The sequence below is a fragment of the Tachypleus tridentatus genome, chromosome 11 (assembly GCF_004210375.1).
Source record: "Tachypleus tridentatus isolate NWPU-2018 chromosome 11, ASM421037v1, whole genome shotgun sequence".
NCBI classification, from domain to species: Eukaryota; Metazoa; Arthropoda; class Merostomata; order Xiphosura; family Limulidae; genus Tachypleus; species Tachypleus tridentatus.
Window position 1 is genome coordinate 85,585,698 of NC_134835.1, and position 20,641 is coordinate 85,606,338.

Here is a 20,641-nt window from a genome sequence, read left to right on the forward strand (position 1 = left end):
GTAATTGAGACGTTAGAATAACCGGACTTGTACTTCTAAGCGGTTGGGATCGATATTTCTTAATGAACATTGAACGAAAGAAATGTGTAGACTAGTCATAGTTTAACTTCTCAGAAAATGCTATATTTTCCGCTCCTTTCCTATGATGATGTAATGGTTGTTAGAGAATGACCCAACTTGCGTCATCTGTGTGTCCTTTAATAAAGCTGGACAACATCAAGTTTTATTTTCACTTACTAGAGGGCGGCACCAGCCATTTCTAAATTTAACTACTAATAATGCAAGTTGTGCATAAGTTTCTGTTTAGTTACAAGGTGTTCGCTGACAGTTCTAATGTTATGGAAAAACTGTATAACATGTTTTAGTGCTGCGCTTATTTTTTTTAACAGCCAACTATTGTAATTTATACGAAAGGACAAAGCAAATTTTTACATTTAATAATAGAGAGAGATTCAATTTTAAAACAAATCTTTAATGGAATTTCAGTATTTCTCTCAAGAAGTTAATTTCTTTGTAAATGATGAAAATTCTGGAATTTAATTTCCGTGAAATATTAAATAATAGCAGAATATCACTAATGTTAAAATAATTAATCTTAACGTCCGATAACAACAAGATACTTATTTTGAGTGAAAATAAGTATTGATAATGACTAGAACTAATTAAATACTCTTGCCTTACATTCTTAAATATGTAGATTATAATGCATTGTTCTATCAGTTTGAGTACTCTCGCTGTTAATGTTATTTCGGGCGTAATTCCAAACACATATCGCTCGGTTCAATAGGAAATTTAAGTTCGTATACTAAGTTAACAATGCAAAACAATCTTTATACTTAGAGGATAATAATAAAAGTTAAATTAAAGAGTAATAAAACTAAATATTAAATGTATTACTTAAAGTAACTACAAAGAAAGACAAGAATATGCATTACCAAATGAAAAAACAACTGGCACTCGTCCATTCACAGTGCAAAGTGCGTGCATTTAACAGGCATATATAGAGGAAATCTGTCACCCTCGTTTTCTATGGGCCCGGCATGGCCAAGTCTGTTTAGGCGTTCGACTCGAAATCTGAGGGACGCGGGTTCGAATCCCCGTCACACCAAATATGCTTGCCCTTTCAGTCATGGGGGCGTTATAATGTGACAGTCAATCCCACTATTCGTTGGTAAAATAGTAGCCCAAGAGTTGGCGGTGGGTGGTGATGACTAGCTGCCTCCCCTCTAGTCTTACACTGCTAAATTAGGGACGGCTAGCGCAGATAGCCCTCAAGTAACTTTGCGCGAAATTCAAAACAAACAAACAAACAATCTTTATCTATTGTTCACCAGTAGGTAAACGGTATTTGCGGATTTATAACGTACCAAATTAGGTTTCGATACCCGTGGTAGGAACGGTACAGATAATTTATTGTGTAGCCTTATTTTTAATGAATCGATTACTGTTTTAAACTAAGTCTGTTTAGTATTTTTCAATGCGAGTCCTACTGTGCGCGCTTGATTTCTATTAATTTACGACTTGTTATTCTGATTTTTATATGAAAAATTAGTTTTGTTTGAGAAATGTATAACTACCGTTCTTATTTTTACATTTGTGGTATCCGTCAAAGGGAAATTTAAATAACTATATAGATAGATATATGTATCTATCATAAATAAGACGTGCGAAACAAAGGTGTAAACAATTTGAATGTCGTTGGTAGTTTCGCCCGGATTTGAGCTCTTACTGAGTGTTGGAATATATTGTCCCTTATTCACACGTTTTGTTTTTTCGTTATTTTTTATTTTGTTTTTCATCAAAATGATAAAACTTCTTTAATCCGAGTGTTTTAGAGAGGTGAACTTTTCTTTTTCAGGGCAAGCTAATTTTTGCATTATGGTACTTTAAAGAAATGTTACTAACAACCCTTCATAAATTGTTAGGCTACTTTTTATCAACAAATAGAGAGAGTGATTTTCTGTCACGTTATAACACAGCTGAAAGGTTTTGATCCCGCGGTTTGCGTTTGTAGCTCCTTAACCACCAGGTCATGGAAGTTTCGTGAATTATGGTAGTTTGAGAAATTTAATGGTTGATTTTTTGTTGAAATAATGCCCTAACAGATTCGCTATTTGTCAGAAACATTATGTTACTGAGTGAACCTTTCAAAATTACCAATTATATCTTTAGAAGAAACACAGAAGTTTGAGAAGTCGTTACATTTTTATTATTGTTTGTGTAATATTTTGTTGACATAGTATATACTAACAACTAGTAATCAACCAAGATATTTTTATTGTACGGTATTCGAGATTTTTTTTTAAAGTAAACAAACTAGATAACAAGAAAAGAACACGGAATATTTCTTAGTTTTTAGTCGTAATTGATTTGACTGGATAGTTTCTCTGACGTGGAGTCGCATATGTAGCTTATTTTTAATGTAAGGAATCTTTTAGGTTTCGTTTAACAGTACATTTTAAAAATGAGACTTTTAATATTTCCCCCATTATTGTATAAGTTCTCTTTAAATGTTACAACCTGTGAGCTGCTTCATAATTGATTATTATGCTATTTTCTCCCCTTGTCTACTTGTTAACAAATAAATAGCAGAAAGTACTCAATAGTTCTTCCTTGGGGTTAATTTCGAGATCAGTTATCTCCTAATTGGGAAAATTCTTGTATTGGTGATACGAGCAAGTTCTAATTAGATAAGCTGCCTGTAACCAAATAATTAGTTCCTCTTGTTTTTAAAATTTCACTTTTCCTTCTATAGTACTTCGTCTTTTGATTGCCAGTTCTCATTTATTTGAATTTAATCGCTAACATGGGCGTAAATTGTCCCTAAATTTCAGCACTTATTCTGCTACATAAACGCCTGTTAAGGACGCAGTTCCTAGGACTAGATCGAGCATGGTGTTGTGTGTGTGTGACAACATCATCCACATCATTATGACGTCAAGGAGGTGGGATTCAAATAGGAAAACTACGAAGACTCCCACGAAAAGAATAAGCAAAATAATACCATAAATTTATGCTTTGAAGTTATGTATATTACAAAAAGCCGTTGTTAAAACAGACTGAAAATATCAGCTGTCTGTTGGGAAGAGGACACTTCCTCAAACGAGGAACAAGTGTGTATGAAATCACATGATCATCATATGTTTAATCTTTTATTCAAAGGCACCAGTATGTAGTATGTTTACAGTGTTTTGGTAAAGGAGATAATGCTCATGATAGGCTTTGATTTCCCGAATTAAGAAGGTTCTTTATTTTTCGGATGTTTGTTTACGGGCAGCAAGGTTGCAAGCTAATTTTGTAGGATTCAGATTTGGTAGGCTTTGGTTCCCAACATTTTTGACTGGCTCTTATACTAATATATATCTGTTTAACTACAAAGTCTGTCGATAAATTTTTCGAAACGGTATCGTTGGTAAGCTTAAATCAAGTTGAAAGCGAAAGTTTGCAGTATTTGTTTGTTTTTGCTCTTTTTTTTTTTAATTTCGCGCAAAGCTACTCGAGGGCTAGCTGCGCTAGCCATCCCTAATTTAGCAGTGTAAAACTAGAGGGAAGGCAGTTAGTCATCATCACCCACCACCAACTCTTGGGCTACCCTTTTACCAACGAATAGTGGAATTGACCATCACATTATACGCCCCCACGGCTGAAAGGGCGAGCATGTTTTGGTGCGACGGGAATTCGAACCCGCTATCCTCGGATTACGAGTCGAACGTGTTAACCCACCTGGCCATACTGGGCCATTTGCAGTGAATGGAAGTGCAATTAATTTTTACCACTTTTTTTTTAGTATATATAATACTGTCGAAACTGATTAAATACGTTTTTATTTCTTTATAGAATGAAGTTTATTTAAGAATGCTCATGTATATTCAGATCAGATTATTGTATAAAGTATGACGATAGCAGTTAACTTTTGAATGTAAACAGTTTTGTGCGAACTCACAATGTTATTTCCGCTCACGTATTATAACTGCTGTGAGTGGCTACTGTATGTGCGTGTCTCAAATACACAAACTTCAGGAAATTTGACCTGGTTTGCCCATCGCTGCCTAGTATGTAGTTGAAGACGTAAATAACATTTAGAAGTGTTTACTATGCAAGAAATTGCGGTACTTTGCCTGTGTACCTGTGGGACGTACGTTAGAATGGGGAAATTGAATCTTTCAAATAAATACTAAATACATGACATTTACGATCAAGTTCGTATGTAATGTTAATGATTGCGTTTATATCATATATGTACAATGATATTGTAACTCGACACTTAATAAACGTATTACGTGACCCTTGACAAATTATTCACTAACAAATTTAACTAAAGAGTGGTGGAATCTAAAATCCTGATTTGTTTGTAGGGAAAAAATCATCTGCTTCTTCAGAAAATCATTGTTGGACTCTGATGTTCTAGTGAAATTTCAGCAATATACACGTGGGGGGAGTAGTACCACAACTAAATTTAATGTGCTACAGGTGACTTTTAGCCTGTAAATACTTATTTTGAATGAAATGCTGGGTGGTTATACAGAATAAATATCTTTAAAAAATAGTATTGTGCTATCGTTGTGCTCTAAAAGTGATTACAGAATAATTAAACTGTATCAGTTTGGCCCCCCGCTGGTACAGCGGTATGTCTCCGGATTTACAACGCTAAAATCAGGGGTTCGATTCCCCTCGGTGGGCTGAGCAGATAGCCCTTTATGGCTTTGCTATACGAAAAACACACATACACACACGTATCAGTTTGGGTGAATAAGAAACTGTTTAAGAACAAGTAATGGGGTGAACAGTAACTTGTTTTCTGAGGTTACCACAAATTTTCATGGAATTGTGTCAATCATTCTCGACTTACGAACTTGTAAGTCTACAAAATACCAAGCGAAATGAAAAAGGGCAGTTTTTACTCCAATATTGCTGAAAAGTTGTCTGGTTTCGAAAGCGTACTGCTTTAAGAACTTGAAGTTTATGAATCTTACGTAGAGCAATAAATATTGTACTGTCCTTTGATTTAGAATTAAGCACAAAGCTACACAAAGCACTATCTGTGCTCTCCCCGCCATGGGTATCGAAACCCGGTTTCTAGCGGTGTGAGTACGCAGACATGTCGCTGTATCATTGGGTGGGTGGAAGGGCATATACTTATTTACCTATCAAAAATTACCATGAAAACCATTGTACTTATCGATACCATAAAGAAATATATGTATCATGTGTTTCGTAAGATTTTAGACCACTTCGTTACATGAAAACCAAAATCGTTAGCTAAATTTATTTCTAAATTTCCAAAAAAGTAACTTTTTGGAAGATTTTGTTGTATTGTGTAACGTATGCAACTGGTTGAACATTATAAGTTTTGAAATTGAACGGGCACTGCCCAGATATAATAAATTGTACACTCTTGCATATTTATCAGCACAATGTTAAAGTACTTACTGCTCTGTTTGACTTAATCCCTTTTACTTGCTACAGATTATACTTTGTACCACTGAACAAAAAGACACACAGGATTTGGACATTCATGAGCTTTCGGGTTCGTTGGTGTTAAAAGTTTTTCTATCAAACAAAGGCTTTTTCTTTTATGGTTTACATCACATCCGACATAGTTTTTATAAAAGAAAATGTTTTTAAAGCTATTTTTAACCGTTCAAACTTTCATAAAGATTTCAGAGGCTATATGTGTCTGACATCTCTCGCACCAGCAGTTTCCCTATTTCAGTATGCTTCTCTTTATAGCTTGTGGCTTGATGGAGAAATTTTTCTGATGTAAGTTTTTTTTCTTTTAGCATAACCAATAAAAGATTGGATGGTTGATTGGAATTGAATAGAAAGCTATACAATAGCTTGATGACCACCACGGGTATCGAAACCCAGTTTATAGCGGTATAATCCCGCAGACATACCGTTGTGCCACTAGGGACGTGTTTCTTTTTAACATAGTGTTACGTACCGAAATCACAATCCTCGCCTATTCGTTGCAGCTTTTATAGATTATGAGAGAACCGTAATTTATTTTTATTATGCATCTAAATTTTAGGTTCAAAAATTAAAATCGCTGATTGAGAAAGAACAACAACGAGAGAAGAAACACAACTACACACGTTGTGATTATTTTCAAACAATCGAAGACCAAGAATAAATAATTGTGAGGAATTGTGGTTATCTAAACACGACCACAGTATCACAAACAGAAAGTGTGTTAATTACCACGACTTGTGATGGAACCAATGACTTGTAGATCAGATGAGTGTTTTTCCAATTAAAAGGCCCGGCGTGACCAGGTGGTTAAGGCGCTCGACTTACAATCTGAGAGTCGCGGATTCGAATCCTCGTCCTATCAAATATGCTTTCCCTTTAAGCCGTTGGGACGTTATATTGTGATGGTTAATTCCACTATTCGTTTGTAAAAGAGTAGCCCAAGAGGAGTTGACGGTGAGTGGAGATGACTAGCTGCGTTTCCCTCTTGTCTTTCACTGCTAAACTGGTGACAGTTAGCGCAGACAACCTTCTTATAGCTTTGCGCTAAATTCCAGACAAACCAAAGGTTGGATTAATTTCATGGTTCTCCAAACCGTAATTAACAAACTGAATGCTAAATTACATGTTAATGACAAATAACTAAAACTACCTGCTATATCCTAAATTTTACGGAGTTGATGTTCATATCATGTAATTCTGCAAATGTTTCATCTTGGATTTCGATTTTTTTTATGGTGATGAAAGGATCTCTGTGTTGTGGCAGCTGTGCCAGGACGTGCGGTAATTAACATTATGTTGTCACTTTCATTCTGTGATGTCAAAATTAGGAATGGTCAGCGCATGTGCTCTTGTATAATCTTGTTCGAATATCCTAAACAAAACAAACCAACCCTCATAACTGCATATGTTTTTATGACCTTACATATAAGAACTAACTACAATTATATTAAACGGCAATTTTCTTTGTTATATTTGATATTCGTTATATATTATACACGTTGTATAAAACAACGAGCATCACGTTATCGGTATTATGTATAAAACAAAAAGACGATAAATTGTAAACACATGTCCAGGTAGGGACAACAGTTAGTATATGGCTTTCAACGTTAAAATCCGGGATACAGTTCTTTGCAGTGTAGACAACAAATAGCTCAGTGTGGCTTTACTCTCAAACACACATATTTCGAATTGTTGAAAATGTTTCTTTATAATTCTGGACTGGGATAATGTATTAATTAAAGAACTTGTAATGGTTATACGGTTAGTATTAGAACACTTTTATTAAAAGTAATACTTGCATAAGGAAAGTATAATATCCATAGTTCATAAAAAAAATTTCAAAATTATATATATGCTGCATACTTGTAGTCAGTTTTAAAGACTAAACTTTTGGAAACTTTTTATCATATGTTATAACCTTTTTTGAGGGGGGTGAAGAGTGTTTTTTTTAACCATAATGTGGTTACCCCATATTTATCTGACACTAGTTTTTCTTGTAAACAGATTTGTATGGAGTTCAAAAGAGCGTGATAAAATGCGACAACATGGTCAAACAAAAGGAATTTCATTTACTGTATCAGTAAGTGAGAAAGTCCTATATATATGCGAGTGTGTGTATTGTATGTTTGAGTTAATATGTCGAGGAAAAAGCACGTCTCCTATACAGCAAGAGTGAATTAAAATGGGCCATAACATCTTTCGTCAATATTCAAGTGTTCATTGGCATATTATATTTTTAAATAATACTTGGAAGTAAAATTTTCTAAAACTTTTACGTATTCTCGATTATCGCTTTGTAAATACGTTCATTCTACTGTGTACATGAAGAGATGGTGGTATTTGTGAAGACTTGCAAGCGGCACCATGTAACGCCTGTTTATTAAGTCATTTGCTATTCTATTTTTTGCTTTCCCAAAAGCTACGTCGTTCAAGGGCGGTCGGTAATTTGTGAAACTAGGCGATCTTTGTGCGGTTTTAGATAAATTGTTATATGTCTGTATTTGGTATCGTGTAAGCTAGAATTATGACGGTTCCATTTTCAAGGAGTCTAAACTATTAGGGAACGAGTTGTGCTATGTCGCTGTTATTGGAACCAGCGAATTTTGTCAGCATGGTTACCAAATGCATGCAGTATATGAGCGAAAAACACTTCTCTGTTGGGCTCTCAGAAACTTAATAAATGTACACAGTAGCGTTATTTAATGGAGCTGCTATGCTGGGAATTTAAAAAAAGTATATGTGTATATTTCAGTTTGTACCTTTTTTTTTTTTTTCTTCCTGCGTAGTTAGTGTAGTGGTTGAGTAGGCTGTGATATTGCCCATACAGTTACTGTTGACTTAAAATAAAATCCAGTTTTCTTTCTGTTGCGTTCATTTTTCAAATTTCTGATTTACGTATTAGCTTACTTGATTAAAAGTGGATGCTAATTATAGTCTACACTGCGGATTATATACACATAAATAAAAATTAGCCCAGAGATAAACATAGCTAATTTAATGTACCTTTGTACATATAACCTATAAAAACAAATTAAAACTTTCATAATAGGGTGCGGGTTGATACTGTGATAGAGCTCCAGAGTTTGAAGCTGGCAAACCGGTTTAGAAGCCGTACAATAACAAAATATTCCCTGGACTTTAAACTGTGAATGTGTTATAAAAGTGATAGTTATTCCCTCAGCGTGGATGGGGGGAGGAAAATTAATTTCGGAGCACCCTCAGGTTTTCTACTGTGCCTAAAATACTTACCGCGTCTTTTGGCTTTTAGTTAATGTGGATGGTGGTTTGTATGTTGGTGCTGACTGGCTGCCTTCTCTCTGGTTAGTATTTTAAACTTATGGACAGCAGAAGCAAGCCTAATTATCTCTGCTACAAATACAAATACATAAATATTTTATTATGATTTATGAATGACTCGTATGAAACTGATGAAAATTGCATTTCATCAACCTAATTTAATTAACACCATAACAATTGCTGTTCATGCAGTCTGATAATATAAATAGCTCTTCCACCACTACAGTGTCTGTCATATCCCAGCTGATGTGATGAGACTTGGAAATAAACGAAAGGTTTCGTCGTTATTATGAATATGGTAGATATAGTGTGGTTGACATGTTGTTATACACACCTTTTTGTTTTCATCCCTAACCCATAAAATCTCAACTTTACAATAGGCAAGAAAATTGCTATAAAAGTTGTAGAAACAAGTTACCTGAATTGCTGGTACTGCTTATGAACAGGTACACTTGAACAAATGCATCACGTACTACAGGTTTTAGTGAGTTTTCGATGCTCGTATATTTACGATTTTATTTGACGTTTTTGTTAAAAAAAACAATAACAAACATTAAACCGAACCCATGTAATGATAGGATATGTTTCTCTTATTGATGGTTTATGAAGTTTTTATACCAATGGCTAATTTTTCACGACATATTTTATACACCAACATATAAATCATTCGTGCTGGCTCGATTTATTTTTTTATTTTTTCAGATTACCATGTTATCCTTGCTATTACATCTAGAAATGTCTCCGAACACAAGTAAATAATTAAATTTGTTTACAAATAACCCATTCTTTAAGAAATAAAAGTTTGAAGACGGTTTAAATGGGTAACGAAGAGAACTTTATTATTGTTATTATAAAATACTATGTATTTATAATGATAATATATTTATTACCGGTTTTCCAAATACATTGATGTGTTCCCACATTATTCATCAAGTTATTCACAATATATTATATTAAAAAAAAATAGAAAGACCAGTTAGCTTTTATTGATTAAATTTTTGTTTAAAACTTTTAAAACATCCTAGAAGCTAACTGAAGGTACTATTACATGAACGAGTGACTGTATAGGATATACTTTAATTCGTATGCCGGGTCCTCCGATGTCTTAGCAGCAAGTATGAGAGCTTATAACTTTGGAAAAAAACGGTTTCGATACTCGCGGTAGCAGAGCACAGATAGCTCATTAAGTAACTTTTTGCCAAACAACAAACAAACCATATGTTTAGGGCATGTTTCTGTAATTTGTTCTTGCAATAATAGAGACATTCGACAAGCATTGGAATCTAGTGTTGTCTGTGATTTATGTTCGTGATAAGATGAAATATGTAACGGTTGTTTATTTTTGTATACAATGGACTAATTGCGCTGTGTCAACCACAGAGACCGATCACCGAATTTTGTCAGTAAAAGTCTTCAAGCTTACTGCTGATCTGTCAGGTTCCTTTAAAGGTAACGAGGTTAAATTGTGCCAAAGTGAAATCTACTGCCCACAACAGAATAAAGTAAAAATCATATAAAGGATAAGCTGAGCTAAAATTAATAACTAAAACATGTATGTACATATATTACAAAACCTTAGTGTAAGCAGTTTATGACTCAGTTTTCTATCTACTATAATTAATCCATACTTCTAATTTTTATTTTCTAGCTACTTAAGTTCTCATGGGTAATTTTCAGGGTTCTCTTACGTTGTTTTACTTGATTATAAACTTGTATTTGTGGAGATGGTTTACAACACCTGTTTAGGAGGTCGTCCACAATATTTCCTTCCAAAGCTCTTTGTTGATCAAGTTGAATCAAGCTACGGAATGTAAACATGCTGGATTTTGTTATTTTTGCTTCTTTATTGATGTATTCTGTTCAACCTGATCTGATTACAAATACGCTAAGTTGTGACAAGATATGAGAAATTGATCCGTGGTTAAAGAGTAATAATTAATTCTGAAGGTAGTTTAATAACACAATTCTAGTATTATAGTCGCAAACGCTACTTTCATTGACACAGAATCGAAAGTCGGTGCCGAACATTCTCATCCTCTCATCTGTTATACTCTGCCGTGACGGTCAATCTCACTTTTCGTTGGTAAAAGAGTAGCTTAAGAGTTGGCTAGCAGCAATATCTCTCGTCTATCATTTCAGAATTAGAAACAGCTTGCGTACATAACCACCAGATAGCTTTGCGCGAGATTGTACGAACAAACAGACAAATATTTAATAATTGCTTGTAACAATAAATTAGCAATAAACGACTTTCAAAAGCTCTCGCGTAGTCTTAAACATGTCCGAAAATCGTCCGTAGACTTTGTACTATTGCATATCTTGTAAACGATTATTTTCACACGGTATTATTCAATCAAAGAGAAATCGTTAGCTTTCATGCATATAGATGTTAATTTCCAAAACAAGTAAATCAATGTGTATAACAGGTTGTATATGCTGTGAAGCCCGTAATTTACGATTGGTCTCTGCTTTTGGAACTCAGGTTAAAATTTACAAACCAATATACGTTTATTTATTAATACCTTAAATATTTTGATTATAACAACTAATAACTACAAGTAGTGTTGGATAAATGTTGTGGTAAATAACATGTTTCGATAGATACATAGTGAGTGAAAATGTTTCTTAATGCCACGGCTTTCCAGCAAATAACCAAGTTAAAGCTGGTTAATATTTACTTCGTTCGGCTGTTGATATAATGCATTATGTAAGGAACATTTTTTCCCACTTTGCATGTGCAGCTACTGTATAGCTAAATTAACTTTTCTGCATAAATATATTATGTATCAATATAGACATTTAAGTGATAAGACGAAAGAATGACTGTAACATGCATATATGCCTGCATGACTTTTCCATTTACGATCAAAAGGTGTAAATAGATATACAACTAATAAAAAAAATGTTTGTAAAGAAACACTTATAGTGGGAATAATTACATCTCCACAAAACTTCGGACACCCCTTTCCTGATGGCTTTTGGCTCTTTCCTTTTCAGCATCAGGATACACGAGCTTATTCCAGTTTCTTCAACAACAAAAAAGGTTGTTCGTGTTAAGAAAATCGTTAAAATTCTCTAGCTTTCAGTATTCGTTTTAAGTGTTGGATGATTTTAGGCTGGTTAGAACTAAAAAATATAAAATACATGGTCTGACTAGAAAGTACCCTAATTAGGTCCATTGAATATACGCTAATATATCAGAGAAGAGACTGCGTTAATGTATCTCAGTAGCTAGTACTCTAATGTATCGTAGTAGAAAGTAAAGTGATGTATTCGAGTATAAAGTACGATGATGTATCTGAGTAAAAAATACGCTAATATTACCTAGTAGAAAATACAGCAGTTATTCGAATAGAAAGTACGGTGATGTACTAGTCCTATAGAAATTCTACCAAATCACTAGTAGTGGAATTCTTGTTATTGTTTAACTTACGAATGTTTTAGTTTATTTTCTCCTCACACATTTTGTTTAGATAATTTTCTCATTGTAATGTATCTCAATTTACATTTATTTCGAAAGTATTTTATTATTTGTCAAATAAGGTTAGATAGGCCCGACATGGCCAGGTGGTTAAAGTACTCGACTCATAAAACACCAAATCAACCAACCAATTCGTAATCTGAGGGTCGTGGGTTCGAATCCTCGTTGCACCAAACGTCTTCGCCCTTTCAGCCGTGGGGTATTACAATTTTACGGTCAATCCCGCTATTCGTTGGAAAAAGAGTAGCTTAAGAATTGGCGGTGGGTGATGATGACTAGCTATTTTCCCTCTAGTCTTACACTGCTAAATTAGGGACGGCTAGCGCAGATAGTCTTCGTGTAGCCTTGCGCGAAATTCAAAAAATAAACAAACAAACAAGATCAGCGATAAGCTTACGGAGTTGGAACGCTAAAATCCGTGATTCGATAAAAGGGCAGATACCTGATTGCATAGCTTTGTGCTAAAACAACAATCACAATTAAAACTTCAAACATTCTTAATAAGTTATTTCTTACATTTTAAGATCCTAATATGTGCTGTTAATTGTAAGTCAATTTCCCTTTCATCCTGTTTTAGAAGTGCGTGTACTGAAAATTCCTCTTTGGGGGAATTCCTTAATAAAACAGACACTGAATCTCGTACCTTTTACTAATGAACCAGAAGAGAAGGCAAAGGTGACTTAGATTCTGCTTCATTGGAATACAAAGTTCGGAAACGCGTACACAACCAACTCGCACTATTTCCCAGATATGAAAATCACCGTTATATAATGGTAACGTGTGAAAATTAAAACATACATGTTTTAGCTCCAAAACCACTTAATCTACTGTGTTCTTTCTAAACATCTGAAGGTAGCTTAGTTAATAAATTTTTTGTTGTTTTTTTTGTGGCTGGTAAAAACGTAAACTCTATAGCCCTTTGAGGTCCATCCTAATTGGTCGAGTTTGTAAAACAATATCCATGTATGTCAACTGTATATATATTTAATTCATGTGTATATATTGTAATCTCTATAAGCTCGTGCTCTGCGGAAGACTTTCTCCGAATCTATGGAGTTAATCCATATTTTAAAAGCTGAGACAACTTTGTTTTGTATATCGAATATGATATATTGTCATTTTTCGTATCAACTAACCCTGCATGCAATATTTCTATAGTAATGTCTATTTTATAAAACGTAAGTTATCTACAACAAAAATAATCGTAATCGCAAAGAGAAGACAAAGTTGAATTCGTTTTTGGACCACAAATAGCTGCTGTGTGATTATACTATTAATATATATTTTTTTCAGTTGCTTGTAATTGTCATTGACTATTTAGTGCGATCTAAAACATTGGATGTTATGGGTGTTACATTAATTCTCTTCTGCTTAGTTTCTCGTGAACATGTCAAATTGTCTGGAAAATGAAATTTCCCCCCAAAAAAAAGTACAGAAAAATTTGATATATTTGAATATGAAGCTGTTATTGTTTTTTCTCTCTCTTTTTCTCTTGTTTCTATATAAATATTACATTAAACTTTATTAATAAAATGCTATTTTTATTTTATTTTACTGTTGAAGGTATTTCCTGTGTATCAGCAGATGTTAACAATGAGTTGACTCTTCTTATGAAGGTAAGTTACCGTGATGGTTGTGTGAAAGTGCCCTTTAGGGTACGATTTTTTTACATAGATATGGTAAAAGCATTACTTTATGTTAAGGACTGGTGGTTAAGGCGTTTGACTTGCAATATGCAAGCCGCGCGTTCTAATCCTATCATCAAATATGTTCGTCCTTTTTGTTTTATTGGAGTTATAACATAAAGATCAATCTTGACGGTGAGTGGTCTCGACTAGCTGCCTAACTGCTACTTCTAAAATAGGGACAAATATCCCAGATATCCCTCAAGTAGACTTGCGCGAAATTCAACAAACAGACTTCATGCTAAATGATTTGCATCAGATAATCAAGCATTTTTCTTGGAGGCATAAAATGCAAAATATGTGAACGAGTATGTGTAAACGAATACTTTATTTGACATTAGTGCACAATATAGTGTGACGTAATAACGAGGATACCCTTAGTACTAAAAACAAAATGTGAGATAAATTGTGTTAGTCCTACGTGTTACTATATTGTTTATCAGAAATATTTCTTATGGTGCCTGATTTTTTATAATTTTGAAATGAGAACTATTATTATATAATATTAAATATTTAAAGCTTTAGTTACGACGTGCAAGTTGTTCGTATCAAATGTATGAAATTTAATATCTATAATAGTAGAGAATCTCTTGACTATTTGTTTAAATGCTAGGCCGTAGTTTCTAACACTATTTTATCACATAAAAAATACTGCTGTATACGAGTAGCCTTACTCTCAGAGCTTTATATTATCAATTCTAAATATTTTAGGTTTTGGAAAATCAGATTTTGTATCATGTAAAACTCCACTTATAAGTGATGTTTCAGACAGCAGCTTAGATATAAACTTTATATTCCAAAGTTAATTTAAATCCCTTTTCTCTTTTTAGTATTTGCAATTTCGAAGATAAAAATGGAAACATTTTACCCATGATAGATAAGTGTTGCATTTAGAGACACACATACGCAGTCCTGATTTTTTGTCGATGTTTTATCTCTTGCAGCATTATGATTTATAAAAAAAAATCAAAAATATTTTATTTCCATTTTCGTATGAATATTGATCCTAACACCACTAGTTTAATTGCGTGTGCGTGTTGCAGTGCCATCACGGTGTCGCCTGAATGCCGAGCTCTCGGTCCCAGACCTACCACATCCCTGGAACTTACAGCAGCCATCTTTCTCTTTCTTCTGATAATTATATGCAGGTGCTAGCTTTGCTTTGATCGCCCAATTCACTCCCCTACCCCCATTCTGTCATTTTCTCTTTGAGTTTCTTGGAGTTAAAAGCACGAGAAGGAGAGTGTTGGGCGTAGGAACAGATAGCTCGATCTAGTTTATTGATTACCATGCTGGGACGCAGGCTACGTTTGTTCTATTTGTTATAGTCGCCAGCTTCTTTCCAACACATAATATAAATGTTCTTTGACTACTGCTACATTCGGGTACCATTATTAGTCAACTCCGATTTCGTTGTTCTAGTGCAACTACGGTTTGCTTCTCTCAGTTTTTAGTTACAAAAATTGCTGTATTTGTATAACTTTTCAAGAACATACGATCAACCACTGTTAAACTGATAGTTATAGAAAAATTGTAGCGGTATGCGTTTAGAAATAAAAACAAACATTCACGATATTTTACATCGGTTTGTACAAATCAGCGAAAGCATTTACCGTAACGCTATTGTTACGTTTGTTTATCTCTTTTATACAGTACATGTAACACCACACATTTGGTATGTCTCAACGTCCACACAAGACAAGTTTGTATGACTGATTATTTTTGTTTCTTTTACAAATTTTTTTTTTACGTTCTCGAGTACTTTTCAGACCTTGAAGTAGGGCAAAATGTTAGTTCAATAGCTACGATATCCTTTCATGTAAGTGAGGCTAGTAGTTTATTGTGAGAGCTTTTATTTTCTCTTCTAAATACTTCATAGCCTTTAAACATTATTTTTGCCAAACGCTCTTGTTTTTGCCCATTTTAAATGCATAGTTTAATAATTTTCTTCTGATAATCGCTTATGGAAAATGTTGTAGAAATATGTTCAGTCATAAATATCAGATATTTTCAATTTTAACATTGAATTTAATATCTTTTTTTTAATCAATTATCTAACTATCAGAATAAAAAAGGAAATTTAGCAACAATCCAATCTTATGTCCCATTGTCTCAGTTGTAAATCTGAAGGTTTTGATACTCATGGTGAGCACATCACAGATAGCCCATTGTTTAGCAGTGTGCTTACCAAAAAACAAAATCATGTGCATTTTAAATACTTTCTATGCATATATTTTTAATGTAGTATTGACACAATTTTTATAATGTTAGGTGGAAGACATAAGAACAAAGTTGTATCATTTATAGATATATCAGTTATTTAAATGATTATCAGTGTTTTAATTATAGTGTAACATTATTTTAAATTTTTCATATTTATTTTTGAATGTGTAAAACTTCAGGGCTAACCTGTAATGGTACTTCTAGTATTCAAATATTTGAATGTTAGATTTCTATTTGTATATCAAAGTTTATTAAAAGTTAGGAATTGAATTTTTTTTTGCTTGCTTAAAATATGTATCTTAATAAAAAATTTAAATAATTTGACTTTCAACTTCTCAGATTTTCCAACTTTTAAGTATATGTAATTAATTATCGAATTTTATTGAATAGTAAACTTCTGAATAAGTATAAATGAAAAAATTCACATAGCATATCCTTTCTGTACTGAGATATTTTCTAGGAATATTAAAGCATTTAAGCAGTCATTCTCTAAATGTGTGTACACAATACTCACTCAGTTAGCTTATGTCTTGTTCAAGCTTCCAACCTACAGATGGCAGGAGAATAGGGTGCTAACTGTGTTATCAAATGAAAGTTATCATAAATCACAATATATACTGTTTCAGTATAGAACTGTTAGAAACAAGGGATATTTGACAAAATTTGTAATGGTTAAAATATACAGCAAGAATTATGTTTCATTACCAAATTACTGAAAACCTCAGTAGTTTTAAACAATCATCAAAAGCTTTTACCCAGACAGACAAACCAAATATATAACATAATTGTATTACTTGGACATAGTCTAAGCTACAAACTTAAGAGAATTTTCAAGAAAAGTAAACTTAGTGTATTTATCAAATCTGGCAAGATAATTAATGCATTTACTCACAAGAATTAAACAAATTAAAGTGAAAAAATAAAAACAATAGTTGACAATATATCCTTTAATTGTTGAGACAGCTGTATTGGTGAAAGAGAAGTAATACACCAGAACAGTTTGAAGAGTTGCATTGTTGCTGCTACCCAGGAAAAATTGTACATCTGTACATTCTGACATTGCAAGATATAAATTTTAGGTTTTCCCCAAATTGAAAAATCAGGAAAATTAAAGATGCTTTTAACATGAAAAACCAATAAACAAGCAATCAACCATGATTAAGTCCTAGAAATCAAATTCATTTGTAAGTCTTCTTCAGAAAATATAATAGAATCAGGTTAATAGGCCATTCTGGTGTCCAGTCAGATGCTTGTTAATTTTAAAACTGTAAACATTTTTATTCTCATTTCAATCTTTCCCTTATCAGTAACAAACAACATGATAAATATGTTTTATTTATTTTATGGCAGTAGTTGCCAATGAAATTATCTATTTAAAAACTGAAGTAAAAATTGTATTTAAACCTTTAGACACTACTTACCTTGAAACAAGTTGTACTGTAGAAATGAAAGCAGAGTATATATAGTATCGTCCCCTGCTGGTACAGCAGTAAGTCTTCAGATTTACAATGCTACAATAAGTGGTTCGATTCCCCTCGGTGGACTCAGCAGATAGCCCATTGTGGCTTTGCTATCATAAAGCACACACATATATAGTATCTTTGGTGAATATGGCAAAAATATATGGGACAAACCTCGTGTTCCTGGAAAATCAGATGCTAGAATACCAAGGTCACTTGAGTATAGGTGAATTTGAGATATACACTTTAACTTGTTATTGTTTTTAATCAATTTGTGAGCATCTTTAGGATAAACTTTGTGTCTTACACCAACCTCCCACCCAACCAAAAAACAAATGTTGCTCTAGTAACATCAGCAAAATTTGGCTGAGTTTATCTTTAAGTTGTCAAAAAAAATCTGTTGTAAGTTTCACTGGTGCAGTTTTAAAACATGCCTGCATATTATACATCCTAGTTTGTTTTGCCTATATATTTTGATTTTATATATAACCCCTGTATGCTTAGTTGCAGATCATACTATAACAAGATAGAGAGATGTTTTGTTGAAACATGAAATATGTTCTGTACAAGAAGTTTTTGATATACTTATAAATCATTGTAGGTTAATTTGCTGTTGCTAATCAGGCACTAAATAATTGGAGTTCTTCAGAACTATGCTAGTTTTCTTTCTTTTCAAACATACCCATCTTTCACTAGCTCTCTCAAGACATGATTAAGAACTCAATATAGTTTGAAATGTCATCAACACAAAACTAATACAGGAGAAGCGTATAAAATAGTATCATACATTAGGCTTATGTTATATATTCATAAACATTGTTTGTATGAAAAAACAAGATTTTTCTTGTCTGATGTATGAAATTGTAATTCAGTGCTTGATTTCATTTTTAACTTGTCTTGGTTGTTTGTTACTTTAATCTGTGTTTTCATAAAAATACTTTAAAAATAAAATAAAAGAAATCAATTTATGTAACTGTTTTCTCATAAAGATTTTCCATTTGGTTTGTTGTTTTAACTTGTCTAACTTATCAGAAAAATTAAAATAATATATTTTTAAAACTATATTATGCTAACAGCTTTATAACAAACTGTCTTTGTATTTTTATATGAAAAGGTATTTTGTTTACTATTTTGAATAAGAAAATATATAGAATTATACTGTCTTAGTGAATTGTCATTTATAGTAAATTTAAGGGTCTGGATGTAAGACGTTTTATTTGAAATTGTTAAAATTAGGATTTACTTAATTTCTTTTGTTTTTGTTTGTGTATGGAGAATGATATGACTGAGTACAGTTTAAGTACCTAAATACATGGTTAAAAGTAATTTATTTCATTTTGTTTGAAAAAGTATCTGGTACTATATTGTAAATTCATTTTTCACACAAGATTTTCTGCTTCTCGACATAAATGTATACAACACAAAATTAAAAATGTTTCAAGAAAGGTTATTATTTATTAGATATCATAACAATCTCTAATAAATATTTGTTGAAAATGGTGTATGTCCAAAATGGGTGGAGCATTGTCAGTGAAAATCTATGGACAGTTTTGAAAATACCAGAAGTTTCAACTGTATTTTATCATATTTTCATTTTTAACAATATTTTAGTTGACAATTTTTGCAAAGCATTTTTATAAGTTTTATTACTTGTGTAGGTTAAGTCTCTAAAAATTTTAAATAGCTAAATGCCTTGTAATAGCATTTTCCAATGGTTAAAATTTTATTTCTTATTTAGGCATATTGTTGATGGTTGTTACCATGGATAAGCATGACCAGAACTCCCAGAGTTCTCCAAAAGGTTAGTGTGGTCATTTGTGAATGTAAAACATGTTTAATTCTTCAAAATTTAGTCTTTTTATCTTCACATTTATGGTATAAAACTTTTCAAACAGTCACACAGTGTGTTTACTCAAAATAGTAATATAGGTAAAGCATCTTTTCTCATGGCTATGTATGTACACACACCTAGCCATTTTGTTTTCTTTATCATTTGTGTTTAGTTATATATTATAAACAGTTACTTATTGTATATATAACATTGGTTTTAAATTAGTGTTTTTGAACTGTGAGGTTCCATAATTACTTAAAACAGTTTGAGTGAAGTAAAAATGAAAACATATCAATAAAATAAAGTATAGTTTTATTTTAGTATGGTGCCAAGAAACTTAATTGTATTTCTACTAAAGATAATTTTCAAACATATGTTAAAAACAAATTAGCAGAGTTCTAAAACAACTTTTTTCTAATGGCTTCAAATTCAAGCCATTTATTTATTCATCCTAAACATATCTGTGTCAGTAAAACAGAATATTTGTGTGTATTTCAGGTAATTTTCATGTCTCTGTTTTAAACTAGCCTTTAATACCAAAGCTAAATAACTCATTATAACACATAGAAAGGGGTTCCTTCCAAAATTACATCTGTTGACTTTTGTCTGTTACTGAGCTTTATATGAATTCATATGTTTGGGTATGTTACACACACATTATTTAGTTGTTTTGTAAAAGCTATACATAATTCTGTGTATTATTCTGTCTTCAGTAAGGTGCTTTTAAATATCTTTAGTTAGCAAAATGTAATAAACCAGCTAATGCTATTTTGTTTAAACAGCTTTAAGTACAACTATTATCCTACAAGTTATATTGTTTTTTTAAACAGCCTTTCTCTAGGACTTCAAATAGGCAGCTTTAAGCCACATCACAAAAACCTCTAAGGTCAGATCTAGATAAACATTTATGTAATACTTTAAATGTTTATTATTTTCAGGCTAATTTAAGTGATTCTTGTAGAGATATAAAAGAATTTGAGGTTAATACACATCTTTTAGTCATTTCAAACTTATAATATACATATAGTTTGTTTTATGTACTTAAAAAAGAGGTGATGTTTAAATACATGGAAAAATATTTTCGTACAAGGAAAAGGTTATTATAATGAATACAAATCATAATTTTTAAGAGTAACTGTAATGAGAAGTAATCATGTATATTTAGCTGTCATCAGTAAAGTTAATTTAG

The 20,641-nt window shown here is 32.5% G+C and overlaps 1 protein-coding gene across 25 annotated transcripts in view; it reads left to right on the forward strand.

The window, feature by feature from the left end:
• Positions 1-20,641, forward strand: part of LOC143232664 (bromodomain adjacent to zinc finger domain protein 2B-like) — a 186,296-nt gene that overhangs the window by 21,160 nt on the left and 144,495 nt on the right. For 16 of the 25 annotated variants that reach the window (XM_076468332.1, XM_076468333.1, XM_076468341.1 and 13 more), the window contains exons 2-3: positions 13,817-13,869; positions 19,360-19,422. In XM_076468332.1, the coding sequence (XP_076324447.1) occupies positions 19,371-19,422 (52 nt within the window). In that variant the 5' untranslated portion in view covers positions 13,817-13,869; positions 19,360-19,370. Of the gene's footprint in view, positions 1-13,816; positions 13,870-19,359; positions 19,423-20,282; positions 20,339-20,641 lie in introns of all 25 variants that reach the window. The other 9 variants (XM_076468331.1, XM_076468340.1, XM_076468349.1 and 6 more) reach the window with 3 other exon arrangements.